General features: G+C 49.4%; 1 protein-coding gene across 1 annotated transcript; it reads right to left on the reverse strand.

Moving 5' to 3' along the window:
* Nucleotides 1-98: 98 nt before the first annotated feature.
* COPG1 (COPI coat complex subunit gamma 1) lies at nucleotides 99-19323 on the reverse strand (the record flags this gene model as incomplete). Its single annotated transcript, XM_082004449.1, has 24 exons — nucleotides 99-368; nucleotides 972-1070; nucleotides 2093-2231; nucleotides 3746-3843; nucleotides 4675-4846; nucleotides 6203-6345; nucleotides 6705-6773; nucleotides 7201-7326; nucleotides 7435-7538; nucleotides 7883-7958; nucleotides 8336-8579; nucleotides 9954-10049; nucleotides 10513-10701; nucleotides 11440-11507; nucleotides 12253-12386; nucleotides 13010-13167; nucleotides 13319-13405; nucleotides 13742-13834; nucleotides 13996-14071; nucleotides 14865-14944; nucleotides 15764-15835; nucleotides 15938-16018; nucleotides 16822-16874; nucleotides 19287-19323. 24 exons carry the CDS (start codon nucleotides 19321-19323, stop codon nucleotides 238-240), a joined length of 2625 nt encoding a protein of 874 aa, XP_081860575.1. The 3' UTR covers nucleotides 99-237.
* Nucleotides 19324-20754: the final 1431 nt, after the last annotated feature.

Raw genomic sequence — 20754 nt, forward strand, 5'->3', positions numbered from 1 at the left:
CGGGAACAGCTACGAGAAGGCTTTATTTGAAGGGGGTACAACGGGCGGGGGCCGCCTCTCGGCCACCGCGACAGAAACACCGCCACGACAGCCGCCACCGCGGGGGGGGCGGTGAAAACACCGCGATTTTATAGACAGAGCCCCGGTTACACAAAAGATGCTGTAGTGAACGCGATCCCTATTCTGCCGACAGAGGAAGAAGGGGCATGGTGTCAGGAGAGCCCCGGAAAAGGCGGTTTATCCAACGGAGGCCATGACCACATCCACGGGGAGCTCCTCTCCGCTGCGGGCAGTGACCTGCATCGTCACGGTGTCGGTCAGGACAAGACGAGACCGGACCAGGAGGTCATGGCCACCCCGGAACACACCTGGAAGGGAGAGTGGAAAGAAGGAGTGAGCGTGTTGCACACCACCCTCCCCTGCAAGCCCAAAAACAAATGCTACTGCTTGGCACGGGCAGGTTTCCCACGGGTAGTCTGGCAAATCCCTGGCACTGGGCAGCACATTTCTCACTTGTTATAACATACCTGTGACTCTTGCTACTGTAAAACTCATGAAAGCTAAGTGTAAAATAAACTCCAGCTTGAGAAGAGATCCAGGCCCTCCATCAGCGACCACCAGCCACTCTTCTAAGAGCTCCAGTACACATCCATTTTGCTGGGCAAGGGTGCTGTACCTTCCCCCAAAGGCTCACTCCAAACCAGGATGCCACAGATCATGAAGACAGCAAATTCCACCCAGCTGAGCCTGGGCCTGATCCCAACATAACCCCACCACAGCATGCTCCCCGATCTCAACAACGGCTGCTCTACACTTGCAGAGGCAGAAACCATGGCACGGACAAGCCTCCAAATCCTACCTGGAGCACAGGAGGCTCCATCAGAAACTCCTGCCCTGATTCTTCAACAGGCAGCTCTGTGCAACCTCCCAAAGAGCTGCTCCTCAAGCAGAGACCTCACCCCACAGCTCACCTGCCAGGTACAGCGTGTGAGAGTTCTTGTTATCTGGCACTTTATCCGATCGCTCACAGGGCTGCATCCCCAGGAACTTCACAATATTACTAACTGCCTCTGTTAAGGAAAAAATAAATAACACAGGCTCCATGTCATGGGCATCTTGACAGGGACACAAAAAGAGCTTCTAAAGGTGACTCAAGCCCTCCCTGCATGTTTAGGTTCATGTTCCTTGTCCTGAGGGATGTGTAGCACTGGCCAGTAGCACTGTGATTTTAGAGGCCACCAGAGAGGCAAACGCAACACACAAAACCCTCACCGCCACACGGCAGCTCCGTTATCTGAGCCAAAGGTTATCTGTGTTAGATATCTCCGTTATCTGTTGCAAAGGTGCAACAGAAACAGGAGGGTGAATGAGTCAGACAGTGGAAGTAGGAGAATGCAGCTGGCTGCATGCTTACTGTGCGAGCCTGACAGCCAGCTTGCTTCTCTGGGGAGAGATGCAGAGAGAAGGAGACACGTGGAAGGTCTTCAGGAGGAATGTGTAAAGGCCTCAGGGCAGGTATTGAGCCCAAGGTGCTGTGCAAGGAAGAAGAGACGGCTATAGGACAAGGACACCCTTTCTAAGCCATCAAAAGCACCGCATTTTTACAGGTTTCTCAGAAGCAACAAGAGGAGTCTTCAATACATGATGAAGAGAAGAGGGCCTACACCACAAGCCTGCCCACCAACCTCATGCTTTCTGCTTAACGCATCTTATTTTAATTGGTCTTGAGTCCTAAGGTCAGAGCATCTCCTCCTTTCACAGAAGGAAAGTGGGAGCTCACAGCTGAATTATGGGCTGTGTGCTCGGGAGGGCAGAGTGCGAGAGCAAAGCAAGATGTTCTCTTGCCTCCCACAATCCAGCCTGGTCTCCAAAGGGCCCAGAATACTCATTTGGTTTTTCTGAACATCAACTAACTTGTTATCACAGTAACTGTAGCTCCACATTTAACAGCTACAGTGAAATTACTTGTGAAGGGTTTTGCCCCATTAGCCTTTCTGTGAGAGACCTAAAGTGAGCCTGGCTGCGTTTCTGGACTTTGCCCACTGGAGAGAGAAAAATGTTAAGAGCTCTGCTGGGCCGGCCCCCGCCTTACCTTCAAGCGTTTTAATAGCAGATAAAGTAAAGGTCTCTTCCTTCTCATACTCATCACCCACTTCATCCCAGGCTGCTCCAAAGTTTGGCTTCAGAACTCTCTGGATGTGATCAGCCACTGTTACCTCCAGGTCTTCAAGCTGGTGGTAGAAGAGGTTCAAATGAAACATGGTTGTTCCCAAGTCTGCTCTCTCCAGAGTGAACTTTAGATTGGATTCCCTGGGATCAGGTGAGTGTAGGAGACACCTTCCACTTCCACTCATGAATGTCAGAGCAAGCCCTGCCCCTTCTAGTTTGCTCGAGCAAACACCACTCGGCTGAGCAACTGCTTGGCCTGGGAAAGCCACCAGTCATGCCATTTCCAGGGTTTACAAAGCAGGTTCCCATTCTGAGCATGGCCCTTGGCCTGACACAGATCAAAGCACTGGACAAACGTCCCAAGCAGAGGACAAAAGCTAAGAAATAGCTGCTGGTGCTCACACAGATGCAGCATTTGCTTCCCTGGAATGCACATAAGCTTCTATTTTGCCTGTCTGGCCCATGGTTTTGTAGGCTGGTAAAGTACAGTGAGACACTGTCAGACACTTGCTATCACCTAACGGTGTGTGCCAAGTTCACTGCAGTGCTGCTGTGACTACGTCTGTGCAAGGCAGAAGTGGGTTTGTTCCTCCAGAGTATGTATTGAAGAGCAGCCAGTGCCAGAACTGGCTAGACACCAGCCTGCATTCATTTCAGCCATCATTGCAGGAAAGAATCTCTTCCTGATTCTCACTGAAACACACAGAAGAGTTTTTTTAACTATCACTCAAATGCCTTGCTGAGTGGTGGGAAGCAGAGGGAGGGGTTAACCTTGCATGTTCCTCCGGGAAAAACCTTTCCTGATCATTCTGGGAGGACGTTGTGTCCTCAGAGACTCACTGCACAGCAGTGCCTCTAATCAGATTTGCCACAGTGACAGGCAACACATAGAAAACAGCTTCTCGAGCTAACAAGCTGGTTGTGTCACAACATCCCTTCTTCTCTGGAGGGTAAACACTACCCTCTGTGAGCCAGTCACAGTTTCTGACCAAGCATAAGTTCAGCTTCTTCCTTTGCAGTAACAACAGCCATCCTGGAAACAGCCAAGCCTAGAAGAGAGGTGCTTCTGCAGCATCGGTGCTTTCATCGGTCTCTGTTCTGGGGAGGGAAAAGCCCCACCTTCCCCAGAGCAAGAACAAGGATGGCAATCTGGCTGTATCAGGGAAGCACGAGGCAATTAACTGTGCCATCAGAGAGCAACTCACAGAGAACAAAAGATGTCCAAGGGCCCTCTGTCTCCATAAACCTGACTGTGCAACTGCTGGAGCCTGTAGGGCACAGCCAGCCAAGCCTGGAGGACACACGACAGCCTCCCAAAATGTTAGTGTCCTGCAGAGTCAGGTGCCTGCCTGGAGAGCAACAGGAGGATACTCCAAACGAGACAAAGGAAGCTCTCCAAACCCACAGCCGCATCCTGGGACAGACACCAGAGAGGCAGCAAGAACCTGCCCTTCACACGATGCTGCTCACATCAGTGTCAGCGGTCACGTAGTTGCTTGCAGGCATCAGAGTAAAGATCAAAAAACCCTCAAAACAACTGCAGTTTCCGTGATCAGGTACCTGCCCCGCTCCTTACCACATACTCATCCTCGTAACCCTCGTCGTCTGTCTCACCCGTGTTCGGATCACAGTCCTTGACAGTGAACTTCATCATGCAGCTGAAGGTACAGGCCACTGGAGACAGGGGAGGCAAAGCTCAGGTCACCACCAGATCTGCAATCCCCTGCAGCAGAACCGGGAAACTTTGGGCAGCTGGGTTCTCCCCCTCACTGTCAACAGCACAGGCTCAGCCAGTGACCTAGAAAGGCCTCTCCGACAGTTTCCGTCTCTCAAGGACAAGGTATTTATTTGTAATATTAAGGCTAGCAAACAGTGATAGAGGCAGGCACACGATGGTTCTACAAGACCATAATCCTCAGATCAAGCGCTGTAACTGAAGAACCTCAAGCTGTGTTGGGAATACTAACTAAACATGTCCCACCAGCGCCTTGTGAAGAGGCAAGATCCTTATCTAGGGATCGGTTCGTGCGCCTCCGAGATGAAGCCACCTTGCACTGCAACACGGCAGCTGATGAACACCACCCAGCTGGGAGAGGAAGCGATGATGACTCACCCCCAAGATGGGTGCTGCTGGGTGAACGGCAGCACCACACACAGGCGAGCAGGCCCAGAACACAAACCAGGGAGACCAAAGCACAGGTAAGGCCTGGTCCGCGTTCTGGGCAGTGACAAATGTGGGGACGTTCAGTTCAAATGGGCATCGCTGAAATTCTAGCATTTGTCTGAAATGCTCGACGATGCTACAGCACAAGGGAACCAGGAGAGAAGGGAGGCCTGACAGCCCCCAAACAGCAAAGAGAAGTCATGCTCAGCATCACTCAGGGCTGCACCCACACACAGGCTATAAATATCTGGCTAGGATGCAAGGTAGAATGTGTGGGGGTGAGCAACACAGTACGCTTAATTTGGGGGACATCAAGAAAACACAGAGGGCAAACTGTTTACCTGCTGTTGGATCCTCCTCAGACAGTGCCACCAGTGTGTAGCAGGTACCTGGCTGGTTGTACACCAGGGTTTTGGCAGGTACGTAGCCAATGACCTCATACCCCTCTGTTGGCTCCATCTGCACCGTGACATTCTCCAGGATCTGATCGTTCAGGGTGTTCGTGCAGTCAAACTAAACAGGGAAGGGGAAAGCAGCAACAGCTTGAAGCTGCTCGCTATAGATCTAGTAGCAGACTCACTTTAAGCAGAGTGGGAGCGTGGTGTCAACTTGTGAACCTCTACCTGTTTGTGTTTCAACAGTGCACCTCGCTATCAGCTGGCTAGTCATAGGGCTCATGCATTCCAGTTTAGTCACGGAGCAATTGTGACTAAAAACTACTCAATTAAATGCTTTAGGGGAGAAAAAGGGGCCTCCAGTGCTTCAGCAAGCTTTTTTTTTTTTTTTTTTTTTTTTTTTTAAGGCAGCAACACTTAAAATTAATCAGCACACAACTACCCAATGCCTGCCCTCTGCAACCCAGGCAGGAGCACCAATTCAGCGAGGGCAGGAATGTGTCAGCTTCTGCCTGTTTCAGTTCACCAGTTAGTATGAAACTTTTTCCTCTGAATGTACTTTGTCCTTTCTCCCTGGATAGTAATTCCTAGGGTAACTCTTTGCTGTATGGAAATTTGAGTACTGTGTTGCCTACATATTCTCACTTGATGCTACAGGGGCACAGTGCCCCACAGCAGATGGGGAGATGATACTTTGTTTGAGCAAGCTTCATCAAGCTTGATGGATGGCTTCAGCAAGTCTAAGCTTACTTCATTAGTCTTCGTTCTGGCTGCAATGACAAGTCACTTAACCTCATACAATGGCATCTGGTGGATGGACAACAGAAACAAAGATCAACCCCTATAAGGGCTGTGTAAGCAGTTCTGAGCTTTTCAGGAAGGAGCTGGCCAAGGACAAAACACTGCTGCTCACAAGCTAGCATAGGACTTGCTGTGCCTTGAACTGCCTGAGGCCCAGGCAAAGATGCTGGTACATCGATTCTAACATCTCACGTGTAGCAGCAGGGCAGTACAGCCAAGGCCAAGATGTACAGAAAAAACACACCTGTATTACACAGGCTAAAACAAAACACAGGGGATGAAGAGCTCTCCCCCACCACATCCTTTCTTGGGTACCCCTTTCAGCCTCTCAGCTATAGTAAGCTTCTCTCTTTCATGCCCAAACCACATGCTTGGGGACCCTGAGGAAGGAAAACAACTCCCCTTGCCAACTCCTCAGTGAGAACAGCCCCATCTAGTGCTTGTTTGATTTATTTTGACTGTACCTGTAAGCATTGTTCAGACACGCACACATGCTCCCTCATAAATTTTTTCTGGGGCTCTGCTGCCCTGGATGAGAAACTAAGGACTCCTCATTGCAGTGACATGCTTTGAACACAGATATCCCTGAGCTGTTTCTTCCCAGTGAAGCTTTTAACCAGTCAGGAGCTTATTTTCCAATCCTCTTTCAGCACCACATGCCATAGCTGCCCACCTGGAACACCATGTGGCTGACAAACGTGTGCTTCGTGCAACGAACCACGTACTCCGTCTCCAGCTCCGTCAGGGCGACAGGCTCTGGGGAAGACTTGAAGAGTGGGCCCAGTCCCCGAAACTCTGGGATTGCCCCCAGTTGCTCTGAAACAGAAGACACAGAAACCATTGCCTTCCCCAACCCACAGGAAGGTGCTAGGAATTTCAAAGCCCTCATTTAGGCTGTCAGAAGCTGCTGCAGCAAGGGACTATCCATCAAACATCCATAATTTTAAAAGTCCATAGTGAATGTTTAAAGGCAGAGTCATCCTTTGCCCACATCTATTGCAAGACAGAGAGAACAGGACTGCAGGCACCCCCACGCCCCAGGAGTGAAGACTTGACTTAAAGTTGGGAGCCCTGAAAGGAGGTGGGAAAAGGCCTGAGGGGCTAAGGCAGGCTCAGCAAGAGGTGGCTATCTTGTTCTCACACACAGGCCTAGAAGAGGCCTTGCATCAGTTTACCTTGGAATATTTCTTGCCGTGTTGCTGCCACCTTCTCTGGCTGTTTGACTACAGCAACAGGGGCATTTTCTGCAAAAGAAAAAGAAAACAAACAAAACCCAAAAGATTTGACAGTGAAGAGGGAGAAGTAACTAAATCAGCAAACAGATCAATGTCTGGAGAGGGATTTGACTAAGGAAAGGAAGGGAGTTCATTTCTCATCTTGCTATGGACTAGACATCCGTATTTAGCTTCGAAAATGCCTTTGGAACTGCAGCAGTTCTAAAGAGGATTACCAACTATTACTATTATTAGCAGTTGGACTAAACCACAACAGTATTGTAGGAGCAACCAGATTTGCTGGTCTTAGCCTTTACAGAAGATACAGTCCCACAAAATTCAAACAGGATGGAGCTCAGCAATTCCCAGCAAGTCCAATGCAGTCTGTTGTCCAAGGGCTGGAGCTACAAGGTAATTACTAGCAGTTTGGATCAGCATTCAGGGGACTGTTCCTCACCTGGTCTTTGCTCGACAATAGGAGCTGTTGCCAAAGGAACGGATTTCAAGTCAAAGGGTTTCTCAGAGGGCTCCAGGGTATACTGATGCAGAGCCCTCTCCAGGCCAGGGATGGAGACCGTCAAACCTGGGGACAGAAGGGGCAGGTCACTGAAACCACAGATAATGCCAGCTCTTTGTCACTTGTTAAACCAGGAAAGAGGTGCAGACTTGTTTTGAGGGTTTCCTGCACTACCATTCAGGATGTAGCCAGCATTGAGGGCTTTCTGCTTCTGCTCCAGAACATTCAGGTAGAAGGTTGCTCTGTCTCTCACTTCGTTGTCATCATCCATCACACACCTGCGAGGAAAGTGGAAAACTTCTTTCAGTGCAAGGCAGCAGAGTCCACGTAAATGAATACAGGTGACTAAGCCACCTTACAGGGCCAGAAAGAACATGCCATAGGAGACAACAAGCAATCTACTAGTAATTGTATTAGAAAAGCAATTATCCATCACACTTGGCGTCCATCCACTTCGTGGTGCTGAATGCAGTGGTGATCCCATCACAGGATCCCAGGTACCCAGTGCACCTTCTTGGATCCAGAGCTAGAAGAGCCTAGATGCACATGGGGATGCTAACAAGCTCTCAAGCGAACAGGGTTTTTCATCCAGGATGCTGAGAAACTCTGAGGTGCAACTCACCTTTTCAGCAACACTAAAATACTCGGTAACATCTCCTCATTCTGGGCTCCAAACTTGGCCAGGGCACTTACAGCACCTGTAGCACAAGTCATTAAAACAGAATTAGAAAGCAAAGAAGTCAGCTGAATTTTCCTCCATTTCCTGGCCTTGATCAAATGCCACATCAGAGATGCTAGCACTGCTATAAAGCATTACTGTGACTAGAAAGAGGCAGATGTATTACAGTAAAGCACCTGCAAACCTCCTCTGCCTAGTTTCAGAGTCACTGCATCTCCCTCCCTTTCTCAGCTGCAGGACACCTCTTCCATCAACACTACCGCAAGACCTTTGCTGTGTAAAAAGATCTGCTCAGGACTAGAGCAAATCACAATCCTCAAAAGCAGAGAAGTTCAGACACTGTATTTCCTTGAAGATCTGCCATAGGGCAGACAGCTTTCCAGGTCTGTTTCTTACCTGCCCGGACTTCTTCATGCTCCAGGACAACCCTGTTGTAGATGAAGCGAATGTATTTGGAGGGATTGTTGGTTTTGGGCCCTTCCTGCCCCAAGAGATGGAGGATACGAGTGGCCAGCACAGTGAACTCGCAGTCCTCAATGAATTCGCAGAGGTGAGACAGGCCTGTCTCTTTGCTCTCTGAGTTCTCCTCAATGATGCTGATGATGCAGTCCACGATGGCTCGCTTGTATTCAAAGCCGCCCTAAGGAGCAAAAGGGAACTGCTCAGCAGGAAATCTCATAGTATTTTAGAGACTCTGAACTAGCCAGACAGGAAAGAATTTCACTCACACTCAGTGCCTTTAATCTGTGTTTGAAAAGAGAAGGGCAGTAATGCTGCCCCCACACTTGACCCCCTTTATACCCAGAGGGCCAGCTAACATTCAAGCTCTCCTGCCAGCTCCCTTCAGAACGGCTGCAGTGAAGAAAAAAAACAAGTCCTAAAGGAGGTAAAAGAATCTATCCACCTGAAGGGTTTACATCATCTTCAAAATCCTCTGCTGCTAGAATTAATGCATAAAAACAGCCATACGGGAGGAGAAAAAACCCAACCCTCTCCCCTTTAGCACCAGACATCTGAGGATGAATCACAAGAGAAATATATTAAGGATCATATCTGCCACAGCAGGACCCAGCAAACAGCCCCATTAATGTGGGAAGACAGGCAATCAATACCTCCCGAGGCATACTCCATAACCTGACATGCCATTAATGCCAGTTATCTTCAGACATTATTTACTAGTGTCCTGAATACACAGCAGGGGATTAAACTGCACACAATCCTCTGCCAGTTTCATGCACAGTGCTGGGCATTTGGGGGATCTTTCTGGAACTACTTTGGATTAAAAAAAGCTTTAAAACAGAATGGTTTGAACTACAAAACCACATTCAAAATGATACCATCCACCCACAGAAAATCTCGGAAAGGAGAATGGTCCATTTTTCACAGGAGCAAAGTGAGATGCTCTGGTTTGTTCCCAAACGAGAGGCTGTAATTGGCAGAAAGTGATGTCAGAGCAAGCAGTGGTGCCAGCTGTGTTGCAGGCATGTTAGCTCATTTAGAAATGTCCTCAGCAAACATCTGTAAAGCTGTCTTTCTGCAATTTGTCTGACTGAATGCAGAGAATGGTTATAGGTACTCATGATCCCTTCACTGCCACAGCGTAGAGAAGAGAACAAAAGGGGTCCCATGTCATCAATAAATAGGTTGTTATCAAATCTTTGTGTACAAGACAAAACTTCTTGGAATTTGCTGTCAAAGTATAAAAGCAAGCTGGCTCAAATGTGAAACACATGAACTGCCAACAGATCTGCTGTTGCCTGCATTTGCTTTGAGAGCTAATAAACCCCCCAAAAAATCAAAGAATGAAAACCACGTTAAAAATACGCCTGACAGTACGCATATAACTAGTGTGCACAGCTGTCCATTTGTACCAGTTAGACCGCAAGCCTTTTAGAGAGAGGCTCTTACTGCACAGCATTATCAGTAAAAGCTTGACTCTCACAGGGGCCACTCTGCGGTCCTGCAGTTCATGCATACAAACAAGGAACACGAAGTAGTTGCCCTGCAAACTTACCTCTTCCCGAAGCATAGTGAAAAGAAAGTTCATCAGGACGGCATGTTTGCGAGGGTACTTCTGACACAGCGCATTGATGGCCTGCACCACTACCACCTGGAGGAAAAGGGGGGCAAGTAAAAAAGGATTCTGTCTCACCAGGCAGGAAAAAATAGTTGAATTGTGTCAATTTTGTGCTGGCCCCTAGCCTGGAAACTACAGTTTTGCCTTTACTTATCCAACAAATGCAGTTCCAGGAGGTACAATCCTAGGAATTGGAGGAGATTAATCTTTATGCACTGGGCCAGCAAAAGCCCACACCCACTGGAAAGAAAAAAAGGAGATTTAATTCTCAAAGTGCATCTCCCCAGAAGAGAGCACGTGATTGGAGCTGGCTGCTGTACAACCGAGGCATGGCTCAGGCCGACAGCCTCAGATTCTTTCTCTTCCCTGCAAATACTCCGCAGCCCAGCTTCTGGCAGCAGCTCCATGCAGATTTCAGAGTGCACATGTAAATATGGACAAAGACCAAGGGGTTTCTTCAGGAACCTGCGCGTTCCTCCTCCTCTCACTTCCTTACTTTGAACTCATCTGAGATTTCTGACATGAAAGAGGAGATCTGCTTCATGAGCCGGTCAATGCTGCTCTCACTGCCGGTTTTCAGCAGCGTGGTGATGGCCAGGGTGGCTATGCTGCGGTTGGAGTCCGTCACAAGGTTCTCCAGGTCTAGATTACAGGCAGTCACAGCAGATGGGTGCTTCATGGCCACCTAGAGCAAGAGAAGGAAGAGTGGAAATCACTCAATAGATGCAAAAGGCCCAGCTGGCAAAACCCACCAAGTCTCTATAAGCTCTCTTTCCTGTACAAATAAATGCTACAGACTGTACATGAAGGTCATCTCAGAGAATCAACTAATCTGAGGTTAGAGTAATAAACTCGGTCTTCCTGCGGAATTGCTGGAAGAGAAGCAGTAGTAATAAACATTTTTTTACTATTTTTAACTCTCTCATTCTCCTCTATATATTAAGAAAATAAAGCTATAACTCCCAAGAGAAACCTCAGTGAGCCTAGCTGTGCAGAACAGCTTTGTGGGTGGAAGCACAGCAGTTACCAGACACTGCCATTCTGCCTTTTTCTTTTTTAGGGTTTACAAGGTCAAGGGAAAAGCTGGAGCAAAGATTGCCACAGAGCAGGCAAGAAGCAGCATCAAGGTTTGATCCCTGTTTTACAAGGAGCTCCTTGTAAAGGAGCTCAGAAGGGAAAGCAGTAACACGGAAGACCAGTGACACTCTTCTAGAGACCTGTGAAAGTGATTGCTTCCCCCTTGCCTTGTGTAAAGTATTCTTTGAGGTTTTATTCCACTCAGAAAGCAATGAAATGTAGACTGTAGTCCAGGGTAGAGGTTATTCATCAAAATCATCACATAATCTGTCCCCCTTTCTCTTCTGAAGTCTGCACCTCCCTGCACATGAGAAACTATTACAGCTCCCAAGAGACTGGCTCCTACCTTGTTGAGGGTACGGACGGCTGCGTATCTCAGTGCTGCTTTCGGGGAGCTGCAGAACAGCTGCAAAACTGCAAGGTGGGAAAACCAACAAAGGCAGATGTTTAGGCAATCTATTATTGAGGAGCGTTTCATACCTAAAGCAAGAGCTTCAGCGAAGAGACAGTTGCAAGTACAAGATAACTAGAAGGATGTTTAAGAAGCAACAGTGAATTTACCAGCTTCCTCCCTCACTGTTGTCCCCTTTGCCATACATCCCTGCTGACAACTAGGTCTTATCCACCTCCCTCATTTTCCATGGTGCCGCTATGCTTCGCTCCTCTTGAAAGCCAATTTCATCACCTTGTCATCTTTCCTATTAAGTCAATTTGAACTGATGTTCTCCATTTCTATGCAAACCTCAGAGCTGGCCCATGAAGGGCATCCTCCCTGTGCAGAGAGGTGACACACAGCCTCCCTACCTGCCAACAGTCCCAACTCAGGAGAACCTTTGGACTGGACTGAACTGGGAAGACAGGACACCAACACCTTGTCTTCTCTGCTTTAGACTGAGTGTATCAGTTAGAATTCAGCCCTGTTTCACAGCATAAAAAAAAAAGACCCCTCCAGTAACCCACACTTGAACACACCACGCGAATACTGGAGCAAAGCTACTGACACACACCACAAGCTCTCAGCAGCAGCATAAAGCAACAAAGGGTACAGCAGCATTACAAGCCTGAAACTACACAAGGTCCTTGTTTCTAGGGGTAATCAGCAGGTGTCACCAATGCAGGCCCATAATCCCCTCGCCTTTTCCTTGAGTGCCACATTTACCGGAGACAGCTGGAGCCAGCTCTTTGGCAGTGCAGTTGGGCAGGTTAACAATGGCAGATGCAGCTTCATACACCACCATCTCGTGCTTGTTTCTTAGGCAGCTCTCGATGAAATCAAACAGGGGGCTATCACGGCTAAAGGACAAAAAAAACCCCACAAGAATTAATTAAAACAAAGGTGCTAACAGAAATGAAGAATCCAGCAGCAGAAATGGGCAGTTTCCATAGCCTGTGGAAAGGTAAAAGCAGCCATAAACCCACTGTCTCCAGATTTTGCAGTGGTCATTATACTGTACTTCCAGCATGCTTGGGCTGGAAGTCAGGCTGCTTTCTGAGAAGACACCCTCAGACTTACAGGCTAAAGAGGATCTCCCTCAGCCCTCACACACCAAGAGCTGACTGTACACACCACAAGTCTTATCCACCAGGAAGCCAGGCTGCATACATGGTAGCCCAATAATTACAGCAGACAGAGAAAATGATGTAGAATATCTCAATAAAGAACAACTATGCAAAACAGTCCAGAGAAACAAGAAAGTATTTGATGTGCAAGCACACAGACAAGACTCTCAGAAGCCATCTCATAACAACCATGAAAGCATCCTGGATTTTCTCTGCTGCCTTTCACCTAACAATAAGAGGGTAGAAGCTGCATGCTGCTCTTCAAAGATGGAAATAATTGCCCTCATGAGATGTCTGCAAGAGATGGAAGCAGGACCTGAGGAAATTCTTCCAGCAGGGCAAAGGAGCCCCCTCACCTGCCAGCCTCTTCCTCCAGCAGCTTGCTGGCTACTCGAATCATCATGCAGTAGGCAAATGGTGACTTGAGGCCGTGGCGTGTGAACTTGCTGAGCATCTTGTTGACTGCCAGGCGGTCATTCTTCCGCACATGGTAGAGCAAGCCCAGAGCATGATACTGTGCAGGGAAAGAGATCGTCACAAACCCACAGTGTGTTCTTTCCACTTTTATCCCCTCTGTTGCCCAGAGGTGCCTGGCTGAGCTCTAGCCGTTTGCTACACTCCCAGCTGCTGCTTTCTATTCCCTGTGTTGGTGGTGGGTTTCCTACCTGCACCATGATATTGTCACTGGAAGCTGCCTCCTGAGCCTCGTTCACCCAGCGTTTTACCACATCATAACTGGTCTTCAGCAGGTGCTGTGGGGAGATGAAGACACAGACAATCCATGAGAGAAGGACAGAGGAAGATTTGGGAATAATAGCTCACATTAAGAAGCAACAAGCCTTCCCCATGAGGGTGCTGGCAGCAGCAACTTGTAGAAGAGCAAAGAACCAGCACACAGAGACCTGGCCTTGAGGGCTGCGGCCTCAAGAGGTCAATGATCTCCCACAAAGTCAGTGCCAGTCCCTCAGTTCACAAAGATAGGAATAGCAACAATGAAACCCTGAAACTCCCAAGATGTCCAGTCCCACCACAGATGACTGCTTCCCAGCTTGACTGTCCCTCAGGCCCACCCCGCAGGGAGTACATACCAAGGAGGACACCAGAGCAGAGCTGGATACACTTGGCACTTTGTCAACAATCGCCTGCTTCATGTAGCGCTCGATGGCCTGCAACATGGTACTCTGCAGGGAGAGGGAAACAACAGCAGATACCTTACGGAAAAGCCATAAGGAGTGCGAAAGGGGAGATGCAAAGGCATGAAGAGCGAAGCGGAAAGCAGGATGGGGTGAAGTAAGGAAAGGTGAAGGGCCTAGGGCTGCCCCAAGGGAAAAGCAGCACTTACATCGGTGATTTGACAGAGCGCTCTCACAGCAGGGCCTCGGTAGTTGTCATCCTTCCCAGTCATGTCTTTGGTTAAGCTGGTTGAAAACAGGAAGCTCTCAGTACTGCACTCCTGAGCCAGCAGCTCTCAGGTGCACACACAGAGCGCACACAGCAGCAGGCAGCCAGCATCACAGCTGAATGCCAAGCAGACCGGCACACATACCCCCGAGGCATTTGCCTTCCTGACGGAGCACTCATTCCTGCCCTTTCTCCCAGGTCCTGCTCAGTGCGAGACCATCTGTGAGGGGATGGGAGTCCGTCCCATCGCAGCACTTGAGACTGGCTTCTGCCTGCTGCATGGCCTCGGCCCTCAGCAGACCCTGCACCCTCAGGCTCCCGTCTCCCCATACGGCACTGGCCTTTCAGTGGGATGATTCAGGAATGACTCACAGAGGGAATTTTTTTCCCCGGTGAAGTCGCATCCTGTGCTGCTACAGGAGCAGTAAATCCTTGTCTACCTGTTGAAAGCCTTGGGATTTATGCCAGACATCTTCAAAAAGCTTCAAGGCATTCAGACAGGAAAGTAGGAGTTAATGAAACAGCCTTTTGCAAAAGAGATAAAAACAGCAGTGCTGCCATATCATGTAACCAAAAGAGACAATCCAAACACCCATGGCCATGGGATATGGGGACACAGCACATTTCACATGCATCACTAGGAGTTCAGTGTCTTTATTTTAATGGCCACTTTTAAAGGAAAAAGTTTTTCCTCACCAAGGGCATTCCCTATCCTCACCCTGCCTAGGGACTACAGCTATCTCCAATAGGCTGGACAGGCATTACTGGAGGACGCGTGAATGTAAGAGTAAGAAAAGTGAAGTGACTGACCTGCTAGTAACAATGATTACATCTTCTGCAATAGAAGACATCTCTTTGATAGTCAGGTAACACATCCTGCGAAGAGTTGGCTGACATGGAAAGGGGGAAGACAGACATCAGCTGAGAGGATCACAGATAGGAAGGGATCTCTGTTTTCCCTGCTTCCATGATTTTATTGCAAAGATCAAGAACCTCATACCTTCAGAGGGCCCCAATGCCTGAGTCTAAAAGATGTACGAAACCCATATTGATTAACAAAACACCTCTCCCTCTTCTAAATCTCTCAATCTTAGGGTGAAGCTGCAGAGATACCAGATTTTGCTGGATCTACAGTTGCATCTTTCACTTGTCACCCACATGAATAAGTAGAAAAGCTTGAAATCATTAGCTGGAGGCACCTTGTTGCTTCAAAAGCAAGAAAGCAAGCGGTTGATATTCCTGAGTCTGGGGATTTCTACATCAGTCTCATGATTTTAATGCTTTGTGGTTTGGGGGTGAACTAGTGGTGGTACTACCAGCTGTGAGTACGTACTAATTCCTGGCCTCCTCCAGGACACAGAGCCGTTGGCTCTCAGCAGGAAGCAGGATCTTTTAATGCTGGGCACAAAGCATAGTGTATTCTAGATGATGCTTGATCTGTGCCTAGCACAACCTCAAGAGTTAAACAGCAATTCAGAGGGAAGAAAAAACAGAGAATGCTTCAGTTAAGCTGCTACAAGGTCCGGAAGGGGCTAGGAAGCTGATTTCTGTTTCTAGACTTTCATCCTGCTCTTCCCACTCAGATCAGGTAGCTCCAGGCAGGACAGAAAAGCTGACTGTATAAAAACACACATCTCGAGGCTGAAAAAGACACTGTTGACAGCTTGTCCCACCAGATAAATGCAGCAGAAAACAACGAGCAGACTTACATCATTGGACTGAAACAGCTTGGTCATAGCAAAGAAGGACTCCGTAGCTTCCATGACACCAAGGTGCTCCCCCTAGAAGATGTTTGGAAGGAAGGAAGGAAATCCCAGTTATCACAACCAGCTTTGGGCCTGCTGCAGGTATCTCTGTATAGGTGTAAATTTTCCCTCCCTTACCTGGTTTATGAGATACAGGATCTTGGTGAGGATATGAGCACATTTTCGTGGGTTTATAGGAGTCTCATTAAACACTCGTGCCTGGAAAAAAAGGCACAGACAAGGATGCTGACACCAACATGCCCTCGCAAACACTGTGCTGTGTGGTCTTGGCCACCGATACAAACAACATACTGTGAGCGAGGTGTGGCATGATTGTTAATGACTTTGGATCAGATTTCCCCTCAATTCCTGTTAAACATGTAACCCTTTTAAACAGCTGGTTCTACAGTCTGGGATCACAAATCCAAGTGCAATTAAGGTTTAAAGGCCAAATCCTCATCACACTTTCACCCACACAAGTCTGGATTGTGTGCTCGCTAAAACACTAGTCTTCCGACAGATGCATGTGAGCTCTGTGAGGCTAATGGGAACCAACACCATTCACAATGTTGTAAGCAAACAGATAATGGTGAAACAACAGGGTCTGGGGATCGAGAAGTTTACCTGCTGCTGAACAGAAAGACATTTTTTTCAGAGCAAATTCATAGACTATTCAATAACCACCCTACTCACTAACTTTGTCATCTACATGACATTTGGTGTGTTCAAGGCTGATTTCCTGACCTTCTTGTATTAGGGTGAGCTTTCCCAAATAATTTTATTCATTTTATTACCATTTATGATTCACAGTCTTCAATTTGTTACAGAGACCATTTCAACCTTCTCCCTTTCTCCCTCCAGCAATAAAGCAAGAACTAACGGGAGTATTGCCCATTTCTTCCAGAGCTAGCAGGATTGTAACAACCCCCCAGTTCCTTGCTGAAGTTCTCCAGTGACCTGCTCAAGAGAGGGAGAGACTCCATGCAGAAAGAGGTTCCCAAGCAGAACATCTGAGGATTTACCTCTTGCAAGACTGCACTCTTCTCCAGGTGCTGGAATGGGTTGGAACCCCCACCTGCAAAATAAAGAGAGTAGAAGTCTTTCCAGGGACAATGCTATGGGAAAGCAACTTTCTAACCAAACCCGTACTTTAAAATCAGACTGAGCATTTTGGGGTAACTTTTAATGAACAGCAGCCCACCAGAGCTCCCTCTTTTAAGTAATATTAATTGTATGTCTTCATAGCAGTTAGGGAAGGCAGAGCAGACAGGACATTCTTCAGTTTGTCATCCCCTCCAGAAGTAACCAGCCATGAGCCAAGGCAAACTGATTAGCTGTAAAGTAACTGCTCCACTGTTATCCCCAAAGACCTATTTCCAGCCCCTGGGCTGGGAGCTTGCTGACAGTTAGAGCATCAATAAGACAGGCCTAGAAACAAAAGCTCAGACAAAAAGAGGTATCGCTTGCCAAACTGGTGAGTCAGGAGTGCTTTATCCCTCCCTTATAAACCAATCAGAAATACACCAGTAAAGTATTTTTAGCTCTATCATTAATTAAGAGAACAAGACAGTGGACTAGAGAGTCTGGACACAGAGTAACTTTCATTGTTCCACTTAATAGAATAAATTATACTAAATAATTAAAACCCTCACCAATTAAAGATGAGATAATCAGAGGGAAAAGCTCTATAATTCTGCATGGTCTCTAATAGCTCGCCTCTTAAGCATTTGTGAGCTGGAGCTTTTCAAAAGCTGGCAGTTATTGATAAGCAGGTTTTAATTAGTACCTATGTTCAGCCTGGCCTTGGGACAAAGCACAGCCATTTCCAGTGCTCTTCCGATGTTTAACAAGCCTGATCTGCTAGAGAGCACAGCTCCTGGGCCCAGCTCCGATCTAACCTGGGCTTGAAGCATCCTACGCTGCTGCCAGGAGCCTTTGCAAGAGTAAACCTTACACTTAAAGGCAAACACATCTGCACTCTGGCTCCCTCCCGGTTCATAAACTGCCCTCCTCCAGCTCAGAAGTCTGCCAGTGCAGTAGGTGGCTGAACAAAGCACAGACACTGATGTGGGGTTGAGGAGAGAAGAAAACAAGGGGAAAGAAGAAAAACAATGTCTCTAGTATGAGCGTGAGCCAGCAAGTGAATGTGTTCCAAAAAACGTGCCCAGCAGCACAGTATTTCCCACGGCCCAGCATGTCTACAATCCCTAAATCAGCCATGAACAACAGAGCATGGCCTCTTCATCTTTCATAGCACTAAGGATCTTGGAAATATATCGTATGTGAGGCCTCAGTCCTCACAGCACCCTGTGTCAAAGTATTCTTCCATCAGAGAAGAAGAAAGACGCAGGGAAAGCCGAGCCTGTGTGTTCAGAAAGCTCCTCGTATTGGATGACTAACAACAATTTGTACTGATTTGCAGACAGTCACTGACTGAGCAAGGATCTCAGAACAATTATATGCCCAAAATAACATCTCAAAGTGCATTTCTGAGAGCCAGTGGAAGCAGCTCATCCAAGGCTACCTAAACCATCCATGAAAAGCAAAGACACAGAAGCCAATTAAGCAGACACACTCATCTCAACAAAAGACTGTCCTGTTAGACTTTACATGGAAAGAATGGCTATACAAAGCCTGTAAATTCAGGGGTGACGCGCTCCACTTAAAACCAAGAATAACAAGCATTCAGGCTATACATTTTGGACATATACACAATCCACAGGAGAAAGGCAAGCACAGGAAATGCTAGGAATCTTCACTCGAGACAGAAGTGATAGGATGAGAAGTAAATGCAACAGCAAAGAAAAAATGCCGGGAAGCACACGAGCAGCAGTGGCATAAAGAAGAAAGGAGAGGTCTGTGAGGTCTTTGTACAACCAAAATCAACAAGAGTCAGCACCGTAATACAAGGAAGTGCATCTCCTGCCAGCCTTGGCCATAGGTAACGCCAATACCTCAAAGCATGAGGCAGCTGCCAAAGAAGAGCCCCAAAAATAAAAGCCAAGAGCGATTCCCCTCCAACAGCTGCCTCAATAAATTCTCTGCTTATCAAGACGTCACTGGAGGCTTTGCACAAGGGAAACAAGGACAAAGCATCTAACGCACATTAAAATAAAAAGCAAGCGCAGTCACACAGAGCAATCACCAAGATTTACGCCGAATCAACCCGCTTCAGTATGCGCTGATTTGTTACGTGGAACAGGCTGCGTAGAAAGCTTCACAGAAAGATGAAAAAGATACCACAAGGCACAAGCATGAAAGTAAACGCTGCCATATCCAGCCTCGATTCCACCTGAATCCACCACATAAAATACCAGCCTCTTCCTTGCTACTCGAGCCTAACGTTTTGGAAGGTCAAGCAATCGCTAACAGCTCCCCCTTACCCACGGGGTGGGGGTGTGGGGGGGTGTCTCCCCCTTACCCACGGGGGGGGTCTCCCCTCTCAGCGCCTCTCGACCTGCCGTCACAGCCCGACTCCCCGTCTCACCCGACTCCTCGTCCTTCTTGTCGAACTTCTTCAGCATGGTGCTGCCGCGCGGCCCCTGCGTGAGGCCCTTCCCGCCCGTGGCAGTGGCAGTCCCAGTCCTACCCCTACTCCCAGTCCCGGTCCCGGTGCCGCCGCCCGCCCCTTCCTGCTCCCCGCCCCTTCCTGCCAGCCTGTCACTGCCATCGCCGCCCGCCACATTGCGCAGGCGCGGCCCCGCCCTCCCTGACGTGGCTCACGGCCGCGGCCCGACCCGTGGGCGGGGCGCAGGTGTGCGGTGAGGTGACTGACAGGAGAGGGCGGGGACCGACTGCGAAGGGTGCGGTCTGATTGGCGGAGAGGCGGGGGCGGGGCTCCGGAGGGGGTCTTAGCCTGGGGGACAGGGGGGCTGGGGAGGGCACTGGGCCTGGGGCAGGAGGCGCTGGTCCGTGGGGACACACTGGAGGAGGCGCAGCGTGGGATTGGGGACACACTGGGATGGGGCACTGGGGGGGACACCGGGCAGGAGGGCACCCTGGGAGCAGCAGGGGAAGGGCAGAGAGGGGCACCGGCGAGATCGGGGGACCACCGGGGCCACAGAGGGTGGCTGGAGCAAGGGGGGGCACACTGGGAGTCTGTGAGGGGAGATGGGGTGGTGGGGCAGGGCGTGGGAAGAGGGAGTTCCCAGCAGCGGCTCGGTGCCTCGGGTGGGACAAGGGGGCGGCCGGGGAGAACCCCTCCGGGGGACGGGCAATTGTCACCTGGACTGCCCGCCCTGCAGCGTCCCCGCTGTGACACACTGTCTCTGGCAGCTCCTCCCGTGCCCCATGTCCGTGCTGCCACCGGCACCGTCTGTACCCTGCACCCGCAAACCCCCGGGCCCGGCCCCACGGCACCCCCCTGCTGCACTGGGGTGTCCCCGGGGTCCACCACTGCCCGGGCATCGCCTGAACCCTGAGGCAGGCAGGGAAGGCAAAGGACCTGTTACCCACCCCACCACCTCACGCCAACCCACCCATCTGCTGGCACATCTCCAGCTACTGAAACACATCCCTTCCCATGGGCTGTGGGGTCGCACCGATTGCTTCTGCCCCCTTCCCAAATCCAGCGCCCGCTCCAGGGCGAAGGGGCTGCACTTACCCTGCAGTAGGTACTCCTCAAAGAGCATGGCCGTGTCCCCCACCAGCTCCAGCGGCCCCCCCGGCGGGCGTCCCCCAGCCTCTGCCTCGCTCACGCCACCCTGTACTTTGCACGGGGCGGCCGCCCTCTGCTCCGCACCGCTCTTATCTCCCAGCCTCGCCGAAGACGGCAGCTCCAGCAGCACAACATGACATTCCCGTTGTTCCAGAGTTGCTGCGGGCACCCCAGCCCAGGATGTGCCCCTGCTACAGGTCCAGGGAGAAGGAATGCAAAATGGGGGCAGAGAGGGGTGCAGGACTGGTATAAACCACGACAAGTCATGTTCAATGACACCTTTTATTGTGCACGATCG

This window comes from Phaethon aethereus (genome assembly GCF_964289735.1).
Source record: "Phaethon aethereus genome assembly, chromosome: 11".
Classification (NCBI taxonomy): Eukaryota; Metazoa; Chordata; class Aves; order Phaethontiformes; family Phaethontidae; genus Phaethon; species Phaethon aethereus.